The 25,915-nt window shown below is 38.8% G+C and overlaps 1 protein-coding gene across 3 annotated transcripts in view; it reads right to left on the reverse strand.

Moving 5' to 3' along the window:
• CHN1 (chimerin 1) overlaps positions 1 to 25,915 on the reverse strand; it is a 215,465-nt gene that overhangs the window by 152,042 nt on the left and 37,508 nt on the right. For all 3 annotated transcript variants that reach the window (XM_046019506.1, XM_046019507.1, XM_046019508.1), the window contains 2 exons: positions 8,475 to 8,513; positions 2,822 to 2,877 (listed from right to left, as the gene is read on the reverse strand). In XM_046019506.1, coding sequence (XP_045875462.1) covers positions 2,822 to 2,877; positions 8,475 to 8,513 — 95 coding nt within the window. The remainder of the gene's footprint in view (positions 1 to 2,821; positions 2,878 to 8,474; positions 8,514 to 25,915) is intronic.

Below are 25,915 nucleotides of genomic sequence, written 5' to 3' on the forward strand. Positions count from 1 at the left end.
GATCCCAGGACTCTGAGATCATGACCCGAGCCGAAGGCAGCGGCTTAATCCACTGAGCCACCCAGGCGCCCCCTCAAGCCAGGATTATTAATGAAGGTGGCTACAATAAACAAATGATTTTCAATGTAGATCAAACAGACTTGTATTAAAAGAAGATGCCATCTAGGACTTTCGGAGCTAGATACAAGTCAATGCCTGGTTTCAAAGCTTCAAAAAACAAGCTGATTCTTGTTAAGAGCTAATACAGCTGGTAACTTTAAGTTAAAGCCAATGCTCATTGGCCACTCCAAAATCCTAGGGTTTAAGAATTATGCTCAGTCGGGGTGCCTGGGTGGCTCAGTGGGTTAAAGCCTCTGCCTTCGGCTCAGGTCATGATCCCAGGGTCCTGGGATACAGCCCTACATTGGGCTTTCTGCTCGGCAGGGAGCCTGCTTCCTCCTCTCTCTCTCTGCCTGCCTCTCTGCCTACTTGTGATCTCTGTCTGTCACATAAATAAATAAAATATTTTTTTTAAAAAAGAGTTATGCTCAATCTATCCTGCCTGCACTCTATGACTGGAACCATAAAGTCTAGATGACAGGACATTGGTTTACAACTTGAATTACTGAATATTTTAAGTGCACTGTTGAGACCTACTGCCCAGAGAAAAAAAAGATTCCTTTCAAAATATGACTGCTCAGTGACAATGCACTGGGTTCCCTAAGAGCCCTGATGGAGAGGTGCCATGAGACTGATGATGTTCTCATGCCGGCTAACACACCATCTCTTCTGCAGCCCATGGATCAAGGAGCAATTCTGACTTTCAAATCTTACTATTTAAGGAATACATTTCATAGGTTATAGCTGCCACAGATAGGGATTCCTCTGATGGACAACTGAAAACCTTCAGGAAAGGCTTCGCCATTCTAGATGTCACTAAAATAGTCATGATTCAAAAGAGGTCAAAATAACAACATTAAATACAGGAGTCTGGAAGAAGTGGATTTCAACCCTCACGGATAACTCTGAGGGGGTTCAAGCCTTCAGTGGAGGAAGCACTCCCGCTGTGGTGGAAACAGTAAAAGAACTCGCAGTGGAACCCGAAGATGTGACGGCACTGAGGCGATCTCATGCTGCCGCCTGAGCAGATAAGGAGTTGACTCCAGGAATGAACAAAGTAAAGTGGTTTCCTGAAACAGAATCTACTCCTGATAAAGAGGCTGTGAAGACTGTGGAAATGACAAAGGATTTTGAGTGTTACATAAACCTAGCTGACAGAGAGGCAGCAGGGTTTGAGAGGACTGATCCCCGATTTCGAAAGAAGTTCTGCTGTGGGTAAAACGCTATTGAACAGCGTTGCATGCTGCCAAGAAACTGTTCATGAAAGGAAGAGTCCACCAATGTGGCAAATTTCCCCGTGTCTTATGTTAAGACATTGCTACAGCCACCTGCACCTTCAGCAACCAGCTCCCCGATCAGGCACAGCCATCAGCACTGAGGCATGGACATCCACCAGCAAAGAGATTCACCCCTCACTGAAAGCTCCCATGACAGCATTTGCAGCAATGAAGTATTTTTATTTATTTTTTTATTTTATTTTATTTTTTTTAAAGATTTTATTTATTTGACAGCCAGAGATCACAAGTAGGCAGAAAGGCAGGCAGAGAGAGGAGGAAGCAGGCTCCTGCTGAGCAGAGAGCCCGATGCGGGGCTCGATCCCAGGATCCTGGGATCATGACCTGAGCCGAAGGAAGAGGCTTTAACCCACTGAGCCACCCAGGCGCCCCAATGAAGTATTTTTAAATTAAGGCATGTACGTTGTGTTTTTGGACATAATGCTATCGCATGCTTAACAGACTCCAGTGTAGTGTAATTTTATATGCACTAGAAAACAAAGAAACTCCTTGGACTCTCTTTATTGCAGTGGGTCTAACCGAAATGATCATATCTCCAATGTCTATATATATATTTTTTTCTATATATATTTTCTATCTGGATATCATTCCAGATCAACTCATAGAAATCTTCCTTATTCTTCCTAATATCCCAGTTTATTTGATCAGTGTCCTATGGACAGAGTTTATGTGTTTTCTAATATGGTGCTGTTACAATTAATCCTATAATAAACAACTTTGGGCATATATAATTCCCTATTTGTACAGGAAATTCATGAGGGTAAACCACCAGAACTTGGACTGGGAGGTAAATGCAGGCCCAGTCTTGTGAGCTGTCATAAAACCCTCCTAAGATCCTAGCACTTCACATTCGTACTGGCCATGTATGAGAGTGTTATTTTCTTCACAGACGTGATAGCTAAGCATATTCAAATCTTTTGAACTGTTGCCAATTTGAAAAGGTGACAGTGGTCGCTCCGTGTATTTTAATTTGCATTTCTCTTATTGTTCATGAAGCTGAATATCATTTCACATATTTTGATAAGTCATATCTTTTTTGGTGAACTGTGTCTTCTGCGCATTTTTAAAGCCACAATTTAAATCTTTTCTTAATGGAAAAGTTACTTCAATAATGCCTTCAAAAAAAAATAATGCCTTCAAACTTGGTTTCAAAAGAATAAAAAATTAAAATTGGAAGAATATATGACTTGACTGAGAAGAACACTAAATATCATTTGAAACTATACTGTCCCATTCCACACTGTGTTCTGAATAGTCCATTAAAAAGTGGCAGTTGAATGTTAAGAAAAATGCATTCAAGTACAATTTCTTGGAGTTACAAACATAATTGGCTAACCCAGCAAATAACCCTGCCGCTGAGGAAGGTCAAAGTTCAGGAAACAGGCACCGGAGAGACATTTTGCTGTTTACAGTTTCATCACACCCACCTCGTTAGTACAGGTAATTCTTCGAGGATGAGGGGCTTCCTGTTGCAACTGATACACTGTAAAAACAGAAAGTAAATCATTCCACATGAGCTCATAGAAATCGTCCTTATTCTTTTAAGTGTTTGAGTTTATTCAATTAGTCTCCTATGGACAAACATTCAGGTTTTTTCTAATATTCTGCTATACAAATAATCCTAAATGTCCCTTTTGTAGAAAGTTTGACTATATTAGGAATCACAAATCGGCTGCTTTTTTACATTCCCAAGAAAACTGTGGTACAGTCCTATTTGCTATTAAATTAAAATTTGTTAAGAGCAATGCAAAGAAAGCAAAACAATCTAAACTTAATGAAAGCCCAAAAGCAAGCATAAACAGAAAAATCAAAATCCATACAACTGTCTTTTTACCTCGTAACAAATCAGTACTGGGTATTTGGCTGTGTTCTCCATAATCTGGTCTTTTATTTTCTCCAATTCTTGGTGGATGTATTGCATAAATCATGTCTCTCATATAAGCCAATAATGGTTATATATTCTTAAAGCACATTATTACATGTCAAACTTGAAACTAAAATTAGGATTTATGTTAGAAGTAACAGATGTGCTGCTTTTCTCCCCTATTTATACTGCAAATGTCTATCTTCAAAGATAATCTCCCCTTAAAACAAAATTTCTGAGCCAAAATTACCACCGTTTCTTCCACTAGAGCAAGTGCAGCACAAGATAGAATTCAGGTACTGAAGAAACTTTGTTAACTACTGAGGAGGGTAATTTTTAGAGTACATGAAAATGATACCAATACTATGATATTCTACCCTCGCTTCAGGCTTTCTGATTTGTAATGAAGAAATAAAGAACAGAAAGCGGTAGTCATCAGAGAGAGTATGCTTATGTTTATCTAAGTTTATTTCTTGGAGGTATTTTTTTTCTTCTATTTCTACATACATAATCACATATAACTGAATGTAAGTTAATACTGTATTTAAATACTTAAACATTTTGTCACCATAACATTAAACTAACCAGTTTCTGCAATTGTCCGATAATGAATGACTTAAATTTCAATTGGACAGGGGCCCCTGGGTGGCTCAGTCGTTAAGTATCTGCCTTTAGCTCAGGTTGTGGTCCTGGGGTCTTGGGATCCTGCCCTCATCTGGCTCCCTGCTCAGCGGGAAGCCTACTTCTCCCTCTCCCACTCCCCCTGCTTGTGTTGCCTCTCTCGCTGTGTGTCTATCAAATAAATAAATAAAATAAATTTTTTTAAAAATTTCAGCAGGACAGGGGCTCCTGGGTGGCTCAGTCAGTTAAGCATCTGCCTTCAGCTCAGGTCATGGTCCCAGGGTCCCGAGATCAAGCCCCACATGGGGCTCCCTGCTCAGGGGGAAGCCTGCTTCTCCCTCTCTCTCTGCCTGTTGCTCGCCTACTTGTACTCTCTCTCTCTCTGTCAAATAAATAAATAAAATCTTTAAAAAAAAATTTCAACTGGACATCATTATATAGACTCCACTTCTGATACTTTTTATATTTATGATAGGGACATACGGAAATACACTGAATTACACTATACATATATACACACATATATAATTAGACTATATACATGTATATATGTATGTATATACACAAAATATACACCAAGCACATATACAGACACACTTCACTGTTCTGTATTGCTTTGTAAAGGGAATATATACTATGGCAGTTAAGAATCTTAACTCTCGAAACACATCACTTGTGGCTTGAACACTGGAGCTTTGCCACCAACCCTGCATACTTTACCTCGGTTTCCCTCATTTGTAAAATGGAGATAATAATAGTTTCTACTTCACAGATTACTGAAAGAATTAAGTAAGTTATTATATGTGGGAGATGTAAAATAGTTGCTAACACCTAGAAAACATTCAATAAAGATTATTAATATACATAGGTGACCGATACTAATACGTACAATTATTTACATTAATATTTGGTTGCCAGGATGTTTCTTGAATTCACCACCAAAACCAGGTAAATGTTGTAATTTAAAAGGTACCAAGATGACATAGCTTTCCTACTTAAAAACCAAAATCCAAACAAACAAAACCCACTCCCTCATAATATATGAAATTCTACTGATAGAAATGAATTCCTTTGTCTTTTCCTCCTGGTTGCAAAAATGCCTGACATTTCACATATTAAAAATAGTTTTAGATATCCATATTTTATTGTGCAAGTCGATTTTTCAAAAATATTCCTGTGAATACATTGTTAAAGATAGAGATGATATGGAAGGAATAGTTCTGAGCTCTCGGAGAATGTTAGAAAGAGCAGAGACCAAGTCTGTCCAGTCCCGGGACTGACAAAACACACACAGCACCCAGACACACCCAGATAAATCTCCATCCTCCTAACAGAAGCCAACACATGATTTGCACCAAGGGAGGATTCTTCAGGTCCACTCCTCCATAAGGCTAACTAGTCCATGTGAAAAGTCAATGCACATTTCCACTCTTAGTAATCCTCAAAAGATCAGTTTTTATCAAGAAAATGCTTGGGAAATACCGTCACCTATGGAAACTCAATTAAGAGAACTGAATGGTAGTCAAGAAGGACATTAAAAGTTACTAGAGAATATAAAACATCGATTTTGATTCAAAGCACAAATACTGATGTATATGGTTATCGCTGGCTATGGATTTACCCATTCACTAAGCACACACTAAGATAAACCAATTTGAAAAAAAAAGGAGTGATAATATCCTTACATGAGAATTGTAGCCTTTGTTTTAATCAGCATTTCAAAGGGTATAGCTGAGCTTCATGGAGAGGAGTAATTTTTACACAAATGTTTCCTCATTTGCGACCAATGATTGGTTTACCTTTAAGACCCATCTTTAACAACTAGCATAGAAGGGGGACCTCAGTTATTGTAGAACTGAATGTAACGTATGGATTCAAGGAATACCTATCAGAAAGACCATTGAAAAGGTCACCATAATAAAGACTGACTAATTTAGGCTTTTCTCAATTTAGAATTCTTGGTAATTCAAACTGGAACTCAGGTGAAATTTAAATTGCACAATCATTAAATGATTCACCAAAGATTAATTGCTGAATTCAAGATGAGAAGACATATGATTAGAGTACTTAACATTTTTCAATCGCCTTAGAAATGTCAATGCTTATATTGTCATTAGTGAATTTCTCAGAACCTAGAGACAGTAACAAAATTGTTAAGTTCAGCGATCACAAATGGGTTTCTTGAGGTCAAAACAGGCTCACATGTTTGGCTGGCTGTTTTCTAAATTTAAACTTTTGTTTATTTGTTTGTTTTTAAAGATTTTATTTATTTGTCAGAGAGAGAAACAGACAGCAGAAGGAAGAGGAGCGGCAAAAAGAGGGAGGGAGAAGCAAGCTTCCTGCTGAAGAGGGAGTTGAATGTGGGACTCAATCCCAGGATCCTGGGACCTTGACCTGAGCCCAAGGTAGACATTTAACCAACTGAGGCACCCAGGTGCCCTGAATTTGTTTTTAACACTCAAAAATTAAGAGATTTAACAGTAACAACAAAGGTAAAAGAGAACTCCACTTCCAAAAAATCAGGAAATGTGACAAGATCCGAGCAAGTGCTCAATAAAGGGGAGCTCATTATGACCCACTCCCTGCAAACAGAGCATTCATGCTCCACTTCCTCTCTGGGCCACTTGGCTCACAGCTCACTCGCCTCCTTTATTACAGGCTAGGGCCCTGGTTTAAGTCAAGCAATTTGTATCAAAAAGCAACAGAACTGGGGTGCCTGGGTGGCTGTCAGTTAAGGGTCTGATTCTTGATTTCCACTCAGTTTACGATCTCATAGCCCTGAGATCCAGCCCTGCATGGGGCTCTGCACTCACAGGGACTCTGCTGGAGGATTCTTCCCCTAGGCCTCTCCCCACTGCTCATGCTCTCTAAATAAATAAATAAAATCTTTTTTAAAAAGGCAAGAAAACTATATTTATTTAAAAAGAGTCCTGGGGCACCTGGGTGGCTCAGTCCTTAAGCGTCTATCTTGGGCTCAGGTCATGATCCCAGGGTTCTGGGATCGAGCCCCACATGGGGCTCCCTGCTCAGTGGAAGCCTGCTCCTCCCTCTCCCACTCCTCCTGCTTGTGTTCCCTCTCTTGCTGTCAAATAAATAAATAAAATCTTATTTAAAAAAAAAAAAAGTCCTCAACTTAGGCATCTTGCTGGTTTTATTTTCCTACTGGTTCATATTTTTAAGTTTATAGAATTACATTGGGTGGAGATCAAGCATTGAGATTACTAAAGGAAACTAAAATTCAGTAGCAGAATTGTCACCAAAACATGGTAGCTACTGTAAGACATTTAGAGATACAGAAAATACAAATCACCTATGCATTTAGTGCTCAATATTCTCCAAGGGGAAAAAAAATTACCACCATGATTTAATAACTGTGTGAGGCTTCACGGATACTCTTACACACACAAAAAAAAATGTGCAAGGTACAAGTCAGAGCAAAGGGAACAAAGGTAAATTGAAAACTGGAAAATGCAGACAAGAATCTTAAACAGGCTTCTAGCCAATGAAAGAACGAGATAAAATCTCTAAGAAGTAAAGAACATTAGTCATTTTTATACATTCTTTGAACTATACTCCCCCAAAATAAAAAGGCACCAGCAGGGATGAGGGAAAAAGCCTCTATGGCAGTATTTTTAGAGACTGTTCATATTTTACTTACTATAATTAGCCCAAAGTAGCAACCTATTAAAATAAAGCTATCTGTTGTTCTGGGAACATAAAACCAAGAATCTGAATCGCTGCTCCTTCAGTCAGCAAATTCCAGCAACATTCCGATACCAAATTGAGGATAACTCAACATTTATAAAGATGTTAAAAATGGGTATTTAAAGTACAGGTTTCTTAGGTTGCTTATCCAACTTTATAGATAAACAAAACCTTCCAGTACTGGTGTCTGCAATAGTGCATTCATGGATTTCTTTTTAAAACTACTCTGATTATACGAATCTTCTTTCCACTTTTTAAAAATCTGAAATACCTTTTACTTGAAGAAATAATATTCTCTAGGGAGAAAGGAAGGGAAAATAAAGGACTAAGAACCTAGACTCTTTGGAAACGATTTTTATTCTAATGCAAAGTTTAAAGAGTAATATAGAATTCAAATTCAAATGCCTCTATTTTGTGTTTGGGAAAGCAATTCCTATAAAAAACAAACACATGCAAAAACCCTCTTTTCTTTTGCCTCTTTTCACCCACTCATTCTGTCAAGATAGCCTCCTGACTTATCACTTATACAGTACTTTCTCATACAAAGAATTAGGATTTGAGAATAATTATATTGCTTGAATTCTTAGCTTTTCTTGGCACTAGTTTTTATCAGCCACTGAAAACAAGTGGCCTCAAGTTCAATATGGAATTCCACGCAAACTCAGAGGGATGAGATGCATTCCAGACATGCAAACCATAGACAGACCTTATGGAAACACTCCTCTGTTTTCCCACAATTATTTCTGGGCTATTCTCAAATCCTGCTGTAAATTAATTTTTCAATAATGGGTATAAAATGAAATGAATCTTCCTATCTAATAATCTTATTATTTCTCTATCACTTATAAAGCACTATAACCCACCCAATTCAAAATTATTTTTATACTTACAGTAAGATTTCCAAACAGGAGGTCTATATTCATCTGTATCTGGAAAAATAAACACAAAATTAACATTATTGAATATTTATATTTAATTGCATATATTTAATATAATTAAATTAAGCTATATCAGTATATATTTAAACATATATTTAAAATATATTTGTTGAGGTCTATGTGTCCTAGGCATTGTGTTAGACTCTAAAGGGCATTCACGGGTTTTTTAGTCTTGGGCCTTACTTTCTTGGAGTACAGTTTCACAAAGATGTTCAAAGAAAGTTACTGTATTTATCCAACTGGTTATCACATAACAACACCAAGGTTAATTTTTGCAACTCATTTCTCACAGTCACTAATAGTCAATAAAGTCTTTGCATCTTCGGGCGTAATCCTGTAACAATTTCACTGAAAGATCCCTTAAATCACTGGAATTTTTCTTTTTCAGTAATACTGACCAGGTAACACTTAATCCTCGGAGATGTACCTCCCCCATCACATTTGGGGGATTCCAGTATAAATGGTTTTATGAACATCAGGAGAGAAGAGCAGCAAGGTACTTCTTTGTTCATCATGGACAATCACAATCAAGAAATGAGAAACATTCCATCGGAAGACAGTGCATCCAGGGACCCACAAAGGACATGAGGGGAACATCTGCTCTTCAGTCCATCTCTCCTCACTCTGCCTGAATGAGGACTTAGGAGTGTAAAGAAGTGGAAAGGGATGGAAATACAAACACATGATGGGGAGGGGGTGGAATTAGAAAAAGGAGAGGCACCAGTGTGGTCTGGCCTCTCATTGGTAAAGTGCAGCTCAGTATTAATTCTGTTGGTCTGAAGTTCTGCCTGCAAGACCACGTAGCTAAACTGGCAGACACAGCAACGTGGAAATCTGGCCGGCTACGTCACTTGGTTCTGCTGGCACCCCATATAAACCCATTAAGGAGTCAGGTCCAAAAGATCCTGGTCTCCAAGGAGGCAAGAAAATTCCTGGAAAGTTTATTGTGAAGGCTGGATCTAGCATACGTAGGTTAAGTAAAAATGATAATAAACTGATCATTCCCCTCAGCCCTTAAAATACTAACACTTCACTAATAAACCACACAAATATTTGGAGCCAGAGGGCTACAGCAAGACTACTAATGATAGGCATAAAAACACAAAAAAGGAAATTCTAAGCCATGTAGAAATTGCTTGGCACTCAGAAGGAGTGCTCAAATATGTTTTTTAATGAATAAAAGATTACATGAATAAATGAGTACCGAAGTAACGCAGCAAAATACAGTTGGCTCTCACTATTTGTCCTAGTTATATTCTACAGAGGCCACCCTGAACACCGCATATAAGTGAACGCTGAACGATTGCTCCTAGCAGAAAACACAAGATTAGGTTCCTGTATGCCTCTGGTCACAACATTCTCTTCAGCCCATCAGTACATAACCTTGTTTTATTTGTGCTTCTGTTTAAAGACACCTTATTTAATAAATATTGTGATTCATTAATACTGAACTCATGGCCAACAGCACTTTAACTCCTGACTCAGGGAAGCTCATCTAACACTTCTATCTTTCTCCATAAGATACATCACAGCCTTCTCGAGCTTAGCAACCCCAGACATCACAATGTGTGGAGGCCATTTTAAACAGAGAGGACAAGGGAAGCTCCACGTTTTACACTTCTTCTGGATCCTACCTTATGTGCTTCTTCCCTTGATTTCAATTTGCACTTTCTCTGTAATAAATAATGACTGTATTAACAGTGATCACTGAGTTCTAGGAGTCCTTTCAGTGAATTATCAAGCTTGAGGGGAGTTTGAGGGAACCCCCTCCAACTTGCAAGTTGGTGTCAGAATTCAGGGAAGCCTTGGGACTGTGCCCTCTAACTGTGTAGTTGGCTCTAATTCCTTACAAACCCTGTGCAAAGCCCGTACCGAAGCAGTAAGAGCCTTCTGTAAATTCCTTTGACTTTGGAGGTGAGAAAGAGGCTAATTCTCAAAATCATGCCCCTGGGGAATTGTGTATCTAGTCCTAAATAGGGCTTTCTTAGGGAGCATCAACTTTTACTTAAAGCTGTGTGACTTTAGGAAATTTACTACCTCTATGAATCTTATCATCTATGGAGTAACATCATCGTCTAAAATGGGAACAGTAACAACACAGGTTTGTTGTGAGGTCCAAACCAGGTGTCATGCACTTAGGAGACTTTTAGTCAATGAGCTCCCTCACCTGCCCTCACCAAAAGTGAATTTAAAAACACAGTGATGTTACAATATCAGCTTCAGGCCATTGTCAGTGATTTCACCTGTGCATTTTCTTCTTATTTTTTCTTCCCTGTATACCTACTGTATTATAGAAGACACGATTCAAGATGCTACAGATCATGACTTTGGGCCAAATAAAATGAGCATTTAACAAGTAACCAAGAACTAGTGGGAGGAAAGTTTGTTGTTTCCCGTAATACTTAAACAATTCTAATGATTAGTGACTTTTAAGAGTCAAGTTTGGGTTTTAGAAGTCTTTTCCTAGCAATCTATTTTTTGCTGATGGGAGTGCAGACTGGCTTGACCTCTCTGTAGTGCAATTAGCAACACAAGTCCAAAGCCTTTAGAAGTGTTTAATAGGTATCTGTTGCCGCAGAGCTCGAATAAGATGCTCTTTAAAAGAAAACACTTAAAAATTATGACAATCTTTCTTATTTTAAGGCTGGCAATCTTAGGTCACCTTGGTCTTTTTATTGACAAAGTTAGGCAACGGGTAAGCACCACTGTCCTCAGAAGTCAGGGGAAAGGAGCCCATGGAGGGGACATGGCTGGATGGTTTAGAAAAACCTGCCCCAGCCTCTTGGTGAGCAGCATCAGTTGCTAGAGTTGGGGAGACTGATTTTTCAGGATCCTTCATTCTTCTGGAAGGGAAGAAACAAGATCCCACTCTTTGATTCCTCAAACTCAAAGTTAAGGCATTCTGTTACAGAAGAAGCTCATAGCTCACACCAAATCCACTGGCAAGAAAAGACGAGGACACTCCTGAAATAAAATGACCTTGGAAATGGATTAACGGAAACTGATGATGAAGAGCCACCCAAATGGCTTATGGGCTTATTCTGACCCAGCATGGGGCTGATGAGAGAAGTGTCTTCAACCTCCCCAGCACTGAATCACTGAGGGTAAGAACACAAACTAATGAACTGCCATCTGGACCTCCAAGTGGGGTCACTACTATGACGTGGGCCAAGTCTGACCAGAAAAAGTATCCTAGCAGCAGTTAGGCAAGCAACTATCAACAAACAATTTGGGGCTGGTCTTTAACACTAACAGAAAGTGATAAAGATAAGGAAGATAGATGGTGTACTATTATAGTGCACCTCACTTTCTGGCCTTTGGAAAAGGATGGGACCACTGTGGGACTGAGTAAGACTGCTGGGGCTCAAACTTGCAGGAGGAGGAGGCTGCTTAAAGAGGAAGACACTGAACTTCCTATACCTGGGGAGCTGATTAACCACCACCACCACCAACCACTACCACCACCACCACAGGAGTATATCTGGCCCCTAAATTTATATAAAAAGTCATGCTAGTTCCTTCTGTGTACCTTCTGACCCAGCAGTTCTGTTCTCTTTCTAGGAATTTATTGTAAAACAATTAAGGATATTTAGAAAATCACAATATAAAAGAATATCACTATAATATTACTTCTTTTTTAAAAGATTTTGTTTATTCTATTAGAGAGAGATAGAGTACAAGTGGAGGGAGGAGCAGAGGGAAAGGCAGAGAATCCCAGGCAGACTCCGCACTGAGGGCAGATCCTGACATGGGGCTTGATCTCTTGATCCTGAGATCATGACTTGAGCCAAAATCAAAAGTCATCCCTCAATGAACTGCACCACCCAAAAGTAGTGATACTACTTTTAAGACTAAAAAACTGGGAGGCACAGGCTGTTAAGCCTCAAACTGTTGGTTTTGGCTTAGGTTGTGATCTCAGGGTCATAAGATTGAGCCTCACATTGGGCCACTTGGCACAGAGTCTGCTTGAGAGTCTCTCTTCTCTCCCTTTGCCCTTCCTGCTCATGCTCACTCTCTCTCTTTCTAAAATAAGTGAATAAATCTTAAAAAAAAAAAAAGACTAAAAAACTATGTATTCAACCTAAACACCCAACAACTAAAAACCAATATGATCAATTATTACATATTCCAGTTTGAAGATGCCTTGACTGCATCAAAAGGACTTCATCTTGAAATCCATTAAAAGGCTGTTCTCATTAAATATTTTACATCTTTTAAACCAGTGGTTCTCAAACATTTGGTTTCAAAAATCTGAATTCTAAAGAGGTTTTAATATCTACTGCTATTAACCTTATTACAAATTAAAATTGACACTTTTAATTTATTTTCATTTTTTAAAAAGATTTTATTTATTTATTTGACAGAGGAGATCACAAATAGGCAGAGACGCAGGCAGAGAGCGAGGAGGAAGCAGGCTCCCCGCAGAGCATTGGGCTCAATCCCAGGACGCTGGGATCATGACCTGAGCCGAAGACAGAGGCTTTAACCCACTGAGCCACCCAGGCGCCCCTATTTTCATTTGTTTTAACAAATGTTTATATGTTAATTTGTTAAATTGTTATTTGTTCATTTGTTAAATAATATAAAAATTGTATTTTAACACTTTTATAAAAGATAACTTTATTTTTCAAAACAAACTTCTTTTATATTTTGCAAATATCTTTAATGTTTGCTCTAATTGAAGACAGATGCTCATACCTGCCTCTGTATTTAATATATTGTGATACCACTTGCCATATATCTTCTGGAAGATTCAACTAGACACTTGTGAGAGAATGAGAAAACCATGATTTCTTTGGCATATCTAGGATATAGGGTATGGTGGGCTAAGATACATTTCATCTAATAGAGAAATACAAAAAGTTAACAAGAGAAAAGAGAAAAGAGAAGAAATCATGTGGTCTTTTAGCAGTCCACAGTCCTTTCAGCTTGTTCAAAGGAAGTCATGGGCCAATAAGTACCAAATGTCTGTGATCTGCCTACAGCTGAAAGTTTTTGTTTTTTTTTTTAAGATTTTATTTATTTATTTGACAGACAGAGATCACAAGCAGGCCAACAGGCAGGCAGAGAGAGAGGGAGGGGAAAGCCGGGTCCCCGCCGAGCAGAGAGCCCAATGTGGGGCTCGATCCCAGGACCCTGAGATCAAAACCTGAGCCGAAGGCAGAGGCTTTAACCCACTGAGCCACCCAGGTGCCCCTACAGCTGAAAGTTTTAAGGGCTCCCCTCACCTTGTTTTGATTCTGTCAGAAAAACCATCTACGCCAAGCATATAAACATGAGAGACTTCCATCACTAGAGCACGACCGAGAATGACAGCCAGACAGCCTATGAACCCAGGACAGCTCACCTTAAAACCATCTTTAAAAACCCAGGGACAGCTGCTTAAAATAACCTTAGCATGATATGGATGAGTGTTTAAATCAGGTACCTACCTACAAAAAATCCATTAAAAGATTTTCTTGCTTGCCTGTGTCAGTAATACTGTGTATCTACTCAAAAGATAATTTTATTAAAAAAAAAAAAAGTAATGTTGGCATACTCATGTTAAAATAATCAGAAAGTTTCATTCATTCAATAAATATGTACTAAACATTTCTATGGGTAAAAATGTCAGTTACGAGGTGGGTCCAGATATAATTTATGCCTTCAAGGGAAGTAAGGAAAATAAATGAGTATTATTATACAAACAAGGTAATATAATACAAGTAATATACAAGAGTATAATAAGAACAGTACAGAATACTCTTTAACATAAGAGGAGTTTTACAAACCATCATTTGGTCAAAATGACTGGCAAGAACAGGTCCCCAGTATTTGCTGAACTGATGAAAGAATAGAAGGAAAGAAGGGATCACTTTTACTTTTTTTTTCTCTATTCATTTGACAGAGAGAGCGGGAGCACAAGCAGGCAGAGGAGCAGGCACAGGGAGATGCAGTCTCCCTTCAGAGCAGGGAGCCCTGCGTGGGGCTGGATTCCAGGACCCTGGGATCATGACCTGAGCTGAAGGCAGAGGTTTAATTGACTGAGCCACCCAGGTGCCCCAAGGAGTTATTTTTAGCCAGAGTGCCAAAAAAGAAAAAACAGAGGTGGTATCCTCTGATGAGGGCTTTGAGAGACAGATGATTTTTAAAGTCAAGGGCCTGAACGAAGGAGACTGGAAGTAAGAGGGAGAACAGCATTCTGAACAAAGGAACACAGCGAGTAAAGGCACAGAAACAAGAGAGTTCAGGTAGTGTTTGAGGAACCACAAATAATGCAGACTGGTTGAAATAGAAGACACGTTGAGGAAAGCTTGAGACTCGGGCACTGGAGGATCCTGGGCTGAGCTGTCCAGGAAGCATCTATAAGTAATGACATGTGTTTTCTTCTGCTGGTCCTGACTTCCCACTAAATACTCTGATGTCTCCAGAGAGAGGGGTTCTGTAGCCAGGCCCAGACCAATTCTCATGAGCTGGAGAAAACAAGCCAAGCAGCAGGAAGGCCAAAGGTAGAAGAAACAGCCAAGAAAACAGATGGGGCAAAGACCTGGAGGATGTGGGGAGTAAAGAGCCCAGAAATCACAGGTGGCGGGCAAGGTCTGAGAAGGCGGATGACGGCGCACTGTCTAAGCAAGTGGGATAGTAAAAAGACAGGTACTGTTAGAGACGTTCTCCTCGGTGACTGTAAGCAAAATCTAAGCAAATAAATGCAGGAAAACGAGGGAGAAAAGAGACCTGTAAACTGTATGGAAAATGAAGACCTAGTTGATTAGTATGTACAGTTTGACTGCACTTTTAGAAATGAAAAAAAGATGTTTGTGTGTGTATATATGGGAGCAGAGGGCCAAAGAGAGAGAAGCATACACTCGTTTAAATAACAGTTGTGATCTCTAGATCAGCCTTTCTCATCCAGGTTCCTCATGCAACCCACAGAGCACAGAAAATGCTGTGAGTGACTATTTTCTCACTTCTCCCATGGATGGATGTCTCTCTAGGAGCACAGAAGAGAAGTTAACTTACTATACACAATGGATGCCCTAGGCCATTGGGCATTATTTTTTTCCCCAGAATCAGGATGGTGACTTTACTTGTCTTATACGTCTATACGGTTTTTAAAAAATTATACAATGAATATGCTATATTTGTACTAAGGAGGGAAAAAAACTACTAAAAACAAAAAGCAAAAGTTAACGATCTGTAAGAATAGAAAACAGGGAAACTGATTCAGAGAAAAGTCCCATTTGACAAACTCCACAGGCTAATTTTTTGAGTGGGCTCTTGAATACACTACCTGAGAAATCAGATTCCCAGTCTGAGAGGCCTGGAAATCAGAGACAAGTTTTGTGGCAACTTCACACATCATAGGGCACCATCCTAAAGAGTCTTTGAATTCCCCTCAGAATCTCTATGCAGGTCTTCATTTATCTCCTCTCCCTGTTCTAATTGAATCTTGGAACAGCAAACATTCATTAAGGAAAAGAGAACAGTTTCATAATGAAGTTTTCTTTTACTTTTGGTTAGCTACTAAAATTGTGAGTCAAGGAGATCTTACTTTTACATATTTTATCATATCTATGAAAAATTATTCCGACTCCTCTCGCTTTTCAAAACTCAAAGGTTCAGATTTAAAGCAAATTCTAGTGTTAAACTTGCTTTTTGCCTAAAATTTTCATCTGTGCTGCCTTTTTTCCCTAAATATTAGTATTTTCAGGACATTCACTTTTTTCTTTAATATTAAAAATTTCAAAATGCTCATATTTATCTTTATGCAATGATTTCAATATCTTGGTGAAATATACCTAGATAGTATCTTTGATAGGCTATATTATAACTCACAATATTAGGGCTATTTGGGAGGTACTCAAAGTGTTCATTTATTGACTGACAAGATTAAATTTATTTATAAACACCCTAGTATTCTTCATTTTTATATTAAACCCAAATCATCTTGTATTGAGTAAATCTCTGTGCTGTCTCCACTTGGATCCTATTTACATCCAGCACATCTATGGATGTTGTTGAAAATGACTGACTTTCAGGGCGCCTGGGTGGCTCAGTGGGTCAAGCCTCTGCTTTCAGCTCAGATCATGATCTCAGGGTCCTGGGATCGAACCCCACATCGGGCTCTCTGCTTGGGGGGGAGACTGCTTTTTCCTTTCTCTCTGCCTGCCTCTCTGCCTACTTGTGATCTCCATCTGTCAAATAAATAAAATCTTAAAAAAAAAAAGAAAATGACTGACTTTAGAAAACAAAACAAAAGATTTCATTCTTTTTATCACATAGTTTGTGTATCATTATATAGTTATATGAATTCTTTGGTTTAGAACAACAACATTCTTCTGGTTAAGTTTAAATCTGCTTAGCTTTTTAGTTTAAAAAATAAACAGTTCACTGTAGAACAGACTAGAATGTTAAATTTAAGATGTTTATTGTTTCAAGGCTCAAACCAAAAACGCTTTTGCAATTTTTTAATGATATGATGGCTTTTTCTCAAATAGGACTATGTTGCATTTGAATGAGGTTTAGACTAATGAGGCATGAACCCTCAAAAACTATGATTAATGTTTTAAAGAGCATTTGTTTCAGACTGCCTTTGGTTTGAAAATTAACAATTTTGATTTCTGTAAAAAGAATGACACTTATTGACAAGAAAAAGAGCTTTTCTTCCCTTCAAATGAAGACTCACCTTTCAGCCAACTGGCAGGAGATTCCCTGTCCTGCTTTAATCAGAAAATGAAAGGCATTAATAACATGTTGCTATTCTGTTTCTGTACCAGTTTTTGGCATAATAAATAATAAGATGCTTGTGATCACAAAACTCTATTTTACTATAAAGTGATCTTTTTAAAAGAACAAGGGCGTAAAATTCACAATAAATAACAAATAATTCTATTGTTAATATTTGAGAGTCTCACAAAAGAAAACAATGAAACTTCCTACTCTGAAAGAAATATATTTGGGGGGAAAATAAAAATAAAAAAAGAAAAATATTTCTTGGCGTACAAAAATTCAGAGTAAAAATTAAAAGGCTCATAATAACATGAGCAATTTTAAACAAAAGAGAAAACAAAAAAGTGCTTCACTATGTTTCTAGGTATCTTATATCCTGACTAAAACTTCTTTCCTTGAAAATGTTTCAAAACATGGGAAGTAAGCACTTCAGCTAAGATAATTAAAATTCACTCTGCAAAGTCATGGCCGAATCAGGTCAGTTAAATTCACCCTTAGAAGAAAAGTCATTTAAAATTGTTCCAAGTTGAAAACTGATGTGTCATGATACAATTCTGACAGAAATAAACTATTTTTAAAACCAAAGATAATTGTTTTTAATTCTTCAGAGAATAATAACCCAGAACCACTAATACATGGAAGAAAATTTCTGACTACACCTACAGTGCTCACATGTGGCTTCACCAAAGATCTCCAAAAAACAAACAATTTATCAATGCAGTGTTCATCTCTTCACCATGGACCCAGAGCTTGGGCCAACAAAGCCTCCTGAATGAAATGTGAACCAAACTTGGAAACCCTCTCCTTTTTAAAACTCAAGTTTGGCCTTTTATTAAAGACCTAAGCAATGTTTCCTCTAACCAGCTTGGCAGACCTCGCAAACAGACTACACAAACAAAGTCTTTCTGCTGACTCAAACTTTTCACTATACGCTAAGAAACAAAAAGCTATACACAGGAACTGGGTCGTTCAACTCAATTCAAAGATAAGGGTTGTCATTTTCCAACCTACTATTCCTTCTTCTAGATGGCAAGTCCTAGCTCTCTAAGGTTTTCTCTTTAAAGAATCTGATCATTTCTGATACTGTTAATCCTAGTACGTTGGCACAATCACAGAAAAGTCCTCAGATAGGCCTACTTAACCACAGGTTTTTAACAAGAGAAGTTCAAGAGGAGATTTAACTCCTGCCAAGCCTCCCAATAACATCTAAACATTCCCAAATGGCTTTCATTTGGATTTTATTAGGTAAGTAAAAAAGTCTACCTCTAATATCATGACATTTCCTAACCCTTTACCACAAAAAACAGAATACACAAAACTCAACAACAGCTAAAAAAAAAAAAAAAGTATATCCTTCTACTTGATTTTTCTATAGCTCACACTTCTAAAATCAGACTGCAATGAGTTAACTCTTCATGAAGTCCTTGTAATTCATCTTACCATGTGGTATAGACATTTCACTACACACACAAAAAGAATATACCTGATTAACACTTTTCCAAATCCAACAACTTAGACTTTTAATCACCCAGGGCACGTGAAGTTACAGATATTAAAAATGTAATCACATGAACACTCTCAGGATAATTTTTGCTTTTTATAAGATCTGGAAAATAACCAACTAAAAAATTCTACTTTTAGTGGGGAGCTTCCTAAATAGTGATCTAAGAATCGTAACTCTCTTGTCTCAAATGCACTCATTTCCTTAAGTAGAAACAGTGTACAGTTGACCCTTCAGCTGCGCAGGTCCATGCATATGTGGATTTCTTTTTTTATAAATGCGGTAGAGAATTGTAAATGTATTTTGTCTTCCTTATGATTTTCTCAATGACATTTTATTTTCTCAAGTTTACTGTTTTATAAGATTATATAATACATATAATATATAAAAATATTTGTTAGTCGACTATATTATTGTAAGGCTTTGTAGCTAAGTTTTGGAGGAATCAAAAGTTACATTCGGGGATGCCTGGGTGGCTCAGTCGGTTAAGCGTCTACCTTCAGTTCAGGTCATGATCCCAGGGTCCTGGGGTCGAGCCCCGCATCGGGCTCCCTGCTCAGCAGGAAGTCTGCTTCTCCCTCTCCTTTTGCTCCTGCCCCTGGTTGTGCTCTCCCTCTCTCTGTCAAATAAATAAATAAAATCTTTTAAAAAGTCACACTCAGATTATCAACTGTGTGGGGAGGTGGACACCCCATCCCTGCAACGTCTAAGAGTCCACTGTGTATCCTCCTTGTTCTTTTCTTTCTTTTTTTTAAAGATTTTATTTATTTATTTGACAGAGATCACAAGTAGGCAGAGAGGCAGGCAGAGAGAGAAGAGGAAGCAGGCTCCCTGCTGAGCAGAGAGCCCCATTCGGGGCTCAATCCCAGGACCCTGGGATCATGACCTGAGCCGAAGGCAGAGGCTTAACCCACTGAGCTACCCAGGCGCCCCTCCTCCTTGTTCTTTTCTTAAAGGAAAAGTTGCAAACAGTATTTTTCCCTTTGTTGTTATTCATCCTGAGACAATTACTCCTAACCCACACATTTCCCATAAACCAACATAGTTTTGCAGCAAAGGAATCTATCACTATATTCTCAGGCTTAGGAGTTGCCCTAGAAAGTGTTTATTAAAATGTGCATTATTTTGGGTGACACCTAGGTGGCTCAGTTGGTTCAGCATCTGCCTTTGGCTCAGGTCATGATCCCAGGATCCTGGGATCGAGCCCCACATTAGGCTGTCTGCTCAGTGGGGAGAGCCTGCTTCTCCCTCTCCCTCTGTCTCAATCTCCCTCTGAGCCCCCTCTCCCTTTCCCTCCGTCTCCCTCTCCTTCTGCTCCCTCTCCCTCTGCTCCCTCTCCCTCTGCCTGTCGCTCCGGTGCTATGCGAGCTGTCAAGTAAATAAAATCGTAAAAAAATAAATAAATAAAAATAAAATGTGCATTTTTTGGGGACACAGATTCATACAGTAGTTAGCATTCCCCAATGATGAGCGTCAACACGTCAGTCTGCCAGCAAGCACTAGAAGAGCCAGCTCTCAAAGTCTCGCCGTACATCAGTGTTTTCAAGCTTCATCAAGAGGACAGGTACTCAGAACAGAGGATACACTAACCCTTCAGTGAAGCTCTATGGGGAAAAGAGAGAGAATGCTTCCATTATTAATACTTTAACATCACAGATAACTGGGATAGGAAAATATCACAACATATCTCATCTTATCACTGATAACTTCCTAACGCACTTCTTTTAAACTGGGCTTCTCTGGAGAAAGCAATCAGTCACTTAAAAAAAAAAAAAAAGTGGATTGCAAAGAACAGAGAAGTTTGCTTTAGATTACAAGATGTGGATCCAAATGTGGGAATAAGGCAGCTCAAAGCTGTGGGAAAGAAAGCTGAGTGAGATACGGAAGTAATACTGTGTTAGCCACAAAAGAGCAGAGTGGATCACTCTGAGCGCATGCTAACCGTCCCACGGTATAATAAAATGCTCAGCATGTTTTAATTAAATGTGTTCCAACTGCACACATGATGGTAGAGCAAAAAACTCTTTGGAAATGAGAACCTGGGTTCCAAATTGGTAGGTACCTATTTTTCTTCCTTTGAGAGCAGGGCCCAGGCTATGAAAGCTGTCTCTGGTCGGTGGCTGCATCCAATGAGGCCTAAAAGGAACATATGCTGGCCTTATTCGTCTTAAAATTTCCTGCAGTGTGGGCAGATGAAGAACTACTGAAAGTGTAACAGCAATAAAGGCTCACCTTTTCTCAATTCTCAAATCCAAATGCTCTGAAAAGTGAGTGTTTTTATAACTCATTTGGCAACACACACTGGTCTGACCTAAACCTAAAAGTATTTTCATAATTCCTTATAACTCATTCAATAGAAAAGAAAGCCTCACCTGCATGGATATAAAAATATTTACAGTCCTTACTTACTCCATTGAGTGTGACTGCTCCTTCGTTTCACTGCAGAAATATCCACGTGTGACTACAGAGTGTGCTCTTAGACAATGCTGGGGTGTTGTAAAATAGACTACATATATATATGAAATGTATTGCCTTTCTAAAATCTGAAAGATTGTACATCCTAATGCACATCTGTAACCAGAGGGTTAGGGTAAGGTATCACAGATCCACCGGGGTCGTTAATATTTACAGCTGACCATGTGAATGCACAGGTCAGAGCATGACACTGATCTACTCGATTTTCTCCACAGCTTCCTGTGTCACTCAGACTAAAAGCCGAACTCTCTGCAACAGCCTACAAGACTGCTGCTCAAAGAGAACCACAACATTGGCGTCGGCGGGTCGTCTGTTAGAAACGCAGAACTGTAAGACCGGATTCCCTTCTGTGAATCAGAAACCACACTGTCACAAGCCCCCTGACTGATGTGCATGCCCGTGATGCGGAAGCACGAATCCTAGGGGATCCTAGATCCAACATCCTAGAGGACCTGTCCTTATCTTGCAGGGTTCACCCCCTACTTCTCTCCCCTCACCCACTGCTCTCCAGTCTCTGGTTCCCTTGCCATGTATCAAACATACAAGAAACACTTCCAGCTAGCTGCTCCCTCGGACTGACATGTTCTCCCTGCAGGCATCTCTCCTGACTTGCTCCTCACCTGTTTCAGTTCTTTAGTCAGAAGTCATCTTCCAAATGAGGCCTTCTCTGTCACTGCATCTCAAATGTTCAAAATCCCCTGGCAATTCATATTCTTCTGTTTTCCTGAGTTGTCATAGTTTTTCCTTTTAATACCTATCACTATCCAAAATACGAGCATTTTACCAAATTATGTTGGGTTTTGTTCGTCTCTTCCCATTAAATGTAAGCTTCATGAGGGCCAAGATTCTTCTCTGTCTCACACTGCTTGGAACAGCAATTCTCAGGTTGGTCTGTGGACCCCTACGGATCACTCAGACTCTTTCAAGGGAAGCCCAAGACCAAAACTATTTTCATAATTATACTGAGAAGTTAGTTGCTTTTCTCACTACCAGTGCAAAATCTGTGGTGGGTAAAACCCTGTATGGGCTGAAGCCCCCAACCATACAGGGCCACCAAACTATACTAGTTGTCACTGTATTCTTCACCACCACACATGCTCATGGCTTAAAAACAAAAGCACTTTCATTTAAAAATGCCCTTGATGAAGCAGTTTTAAAAAGCATTAACTTTATTAAATCTTGACCCTTGAGTATGTGTCTTTTTAATAGTCTGAGTGATAAAACGGGAAGTGTGCATAAGGCATATCTACAGTATGATGCTATCTTGGGGACAAATATGGGCGATCACTCAAACCGTGAGCTGAACTAGGTGCAATCTTCATAAACATTGTCTCCCTGGGAAGAATGACTGACAAACTATGGCTATTCAGACTTGGCTAGCTGGTAGATATTTTCCTGAAAATAAAGTTACCTTGTCACTTCAAGGACAATAACTGACAATATTTATTGCCAGCCATAAATCCAAGCTTTCGAGTGAACATTAGAATTTGGAGAAAACTGCAACCACTATCATGAGCTTGACAGTTTGTTAATATTTAAAGACCTTTCTGATAAGACTGATACTAAAGACTATAATTTATTAATACTCTGTACAGTGAAATGTGCTAACATCTGTAGGATCTGTATAACTCAGTGAGCTAATACTTCTGAAATGACAAAGGCATTATAACACAAAATTGTGCATGGGTCAAAGATCCAGTCAAAGTACAAGGTAGACCAATGGATTTTAATGTAATAGCATGAAATGTTCACTGATACAGTTTCAGAGTCTGCATTGCAACTGACCTTGAAAAAAATACCACTTGAAAAAAAAAAAAAAATACCACTTGTCAAGTTTTAGTGTAGTATCAAAGAATAATCACAACTATTTTAAAAGATTACTAAAATACCTCCCTCTTTTCCAACTATACACTTATATAAAGCTAGATTTTCTCCATACACTCCAATCAAAATAATACATCACAACAAATGAGTGCAGATATGAGCTTTCCTCTTTTAAGTTAGACATTAAAGAGTTTGTAAAATGTAAAAGAATGCCACTCTTCTGCTTTAAAAAGCTATTTCATAAAATACATTATTTATGTTAACGTGTAACAGGTTTATTATCAGTTTTAAATCAACTGATTTTTTTTCTCAATTTTATTTTCAAATACAGTAAAAAGCATACATGTAACGCACATAAACAAATGCTTTTTAGGTTCCTCAATAATAAGAGGGTAAATGGTCCCTGAGATTAAAAAGCTTGAGAACCACTGGCCTAGACATACTACTAGATAATGTAAATTTTGTTGCACTGAACCCTTACAATGTGTTCCGCGCCTGTTAAAATGTTTTGACACTTATTTTGCTTATGACTCAAAAACAACTTCATAAAGTATTGTTACTATCACCATTTTATAGTAAGAAAACCAGTACCTGAGAGAGATGAGGGCATTTGCTTAAAGTTGCAAGTGGTAGAGCCAGCACTTGAGCTGGGATTATCTGACTCTGGACCGTATACTCCTAGCCACTACTGTCACTATAATAAACCCCTGCTATGTTTAAAAAACAAAACAAAACAAAAACAAAAAACCAACAGTGCAAAGCCAGGTGCTGCACTTAAAAATACCAAGACCACGAGCCAAAAGGAAAAAAGAGCGAAATGCACCGGGGATTGAAGGGAGACAATCTAAGGAGGTTCCTGTGGGCAGAAGAAAAGCCAGGACAATTTCTCAGAGGCAGAAGGCAAATGTTTCAATTGTAGCCTACAAGGGCACAACAGCTATCACAAGCTGAGGAATGAACAATAAAAATGCTGAGATGTCTATTTAGCTTCAAGACCAGCTTCCAAAGGTAATAAATCGCTTATGGTCAGATTCATTTCCGACGCATTAAAGTCCTTTTACGCTGCGGGTTTCCCTGCAGCTCAAGCTTGAGTATAACCTTCTGTGAAATGTTAAAGTTGTTCTTTGGTTGCCACATCCAAAGAGAGTTTTCATCTATCAACTTTGGGTTCCATCTATCAAAGAGAGTTAAACTGGGGCTCTTGGCAGGCTCGGTAGGTGGAGCCTGGGACTCTTGATCTCAGAGTTGTAGGTTCAAGACCATGTTTGGTGTGGAGATAATTAAAAATAAAATCTTTGAAAAAAAAAAGTTAAATCTGTCAACTCCAAGAAGTGCCTCCTCTTAGGCCTACAGTTGGGTGATATTCTAAGTTCCATTATCTTGACTGGATTAGTGACAAAAAGGGCACCTAATGTCTGTTTTATGGAGGTGTCTGATAAGGTCGAGAACAGTAATTCTTTTCCAGCTTCGAATTTTCCTAAGGTAAAACTTCTAGTAGGATATGAAGATATACTTTCTACAAGTTTGAAATTTATACTTCCTGTAATATTTAAACCATGAATCACTTTTGCTAGGGATGATTAAAAAAATGAGTGATCTAGGATTGGGCAGGAAAACAGAAGATGAAGTGGGGGGTGGTATAGCAGTAGTCATGGTTGAGCAATGCAACATTCAGACCAATAGTGGGAGTTAGAACAAAGAAAACAGAGTGAAAGCTTGGACCTGTTCTCCTCGCTCCATTGCAAGGAACGTTGTAAAGTCAGGTCAGGATGTTCATCTATGCGTTGACATGTTCAGTGTTGAGACCATGGGGAATTAAGCTATGGAGCCCTATCAGAGAGAAGGTTTGAAAAATTTTGACTCGGCTATGCACATGCAAGACCTGACATAAAGGAGAACCTCTTACTATGAACAATATGTACAACAATGGGAAAAAATGAACTTGCAAGCAAATTCTCAACATTTTGGGAGGTCCTGAAACATTCCTAGGATGTTAGAGTATAATAATAACTGATATTCTCTCTCTCTAGTCTATCTTCATTTTATTTTGGTGACTATAAAAAGAACATTAAGAGGGCTTCCACAGCTTCACGGGTGATCTAGGATTATCCTAACACTAGAACCCTTCAGTTCCTGAGTCACAAATTCCTATACGTGGGACCATCAGACTGAAAGTCTAAGGTCAGAAAGAGAATACTGGAAAACAGTGATTATGCTCACGGGTATTTTCCATAGTTGAGTGGGATGCTGTCCAATGATCATGCCTCCTTCTACCACAGCCTGTGCTTCAACATATGGTATGCAGAACTGTAGTGATTCAACATTTTGCTGGATCATAAAACAAAAAATATGTATATGAAACACAGTTATTAGTATTTTAGATTCCACAGAGCAATGTGGTCTTGCTGCATGACAGCAAGGCTGTCAAAGCCGAGTCCCAAAACACAGTTTTCTTAGGAAGAGCAGAAACCAGGAGTAGAAGCTGACAATATATTCACCAGTGTCTGGAAAATTGATGATTGAAACAAAGTTGCAGGATATCCCTCTAAAATACCTAGAACATTCTAAAGAACCAGGATGGCTGCGCTCTTCACCCTTGGGTAATCAGGAAGAAGTGGAGTTGGTATGATATCTGCAAGGCAGGTGTTAAATTTCAGAAGGAAAAATGAGGACCTGCCTCACTGTGCTACTAGCTTTGGCAGTACTGGTTACAAGTGTGGGCTCTAGGTGCTTGGAAACCTGCCTCTTCTACTAGTACTTTCAAATTGTGGATCCCCACCCTGGGCGGATGAATACTAGCTGTTATTATTAACAATAAATTTGTAACCTGATTCCTGAGGTAACCGACATTAAAGATATTTCTAGGGAAAGAAATGTGGATGTC

The sequence above is a fragment of the Meles meles genome, chromosome 9 (assembly GCF_922984935.1).
Source record: "Meles meles chromosome 9, mMelMel3.1 paternal haplotype, whole genome shotgun sequence".
Lineage (NCBI taxonomy): Eukaryota > Metazoa > Chordata > Mammalia > Carnivora > Mustelidae > Meles > Meles meles.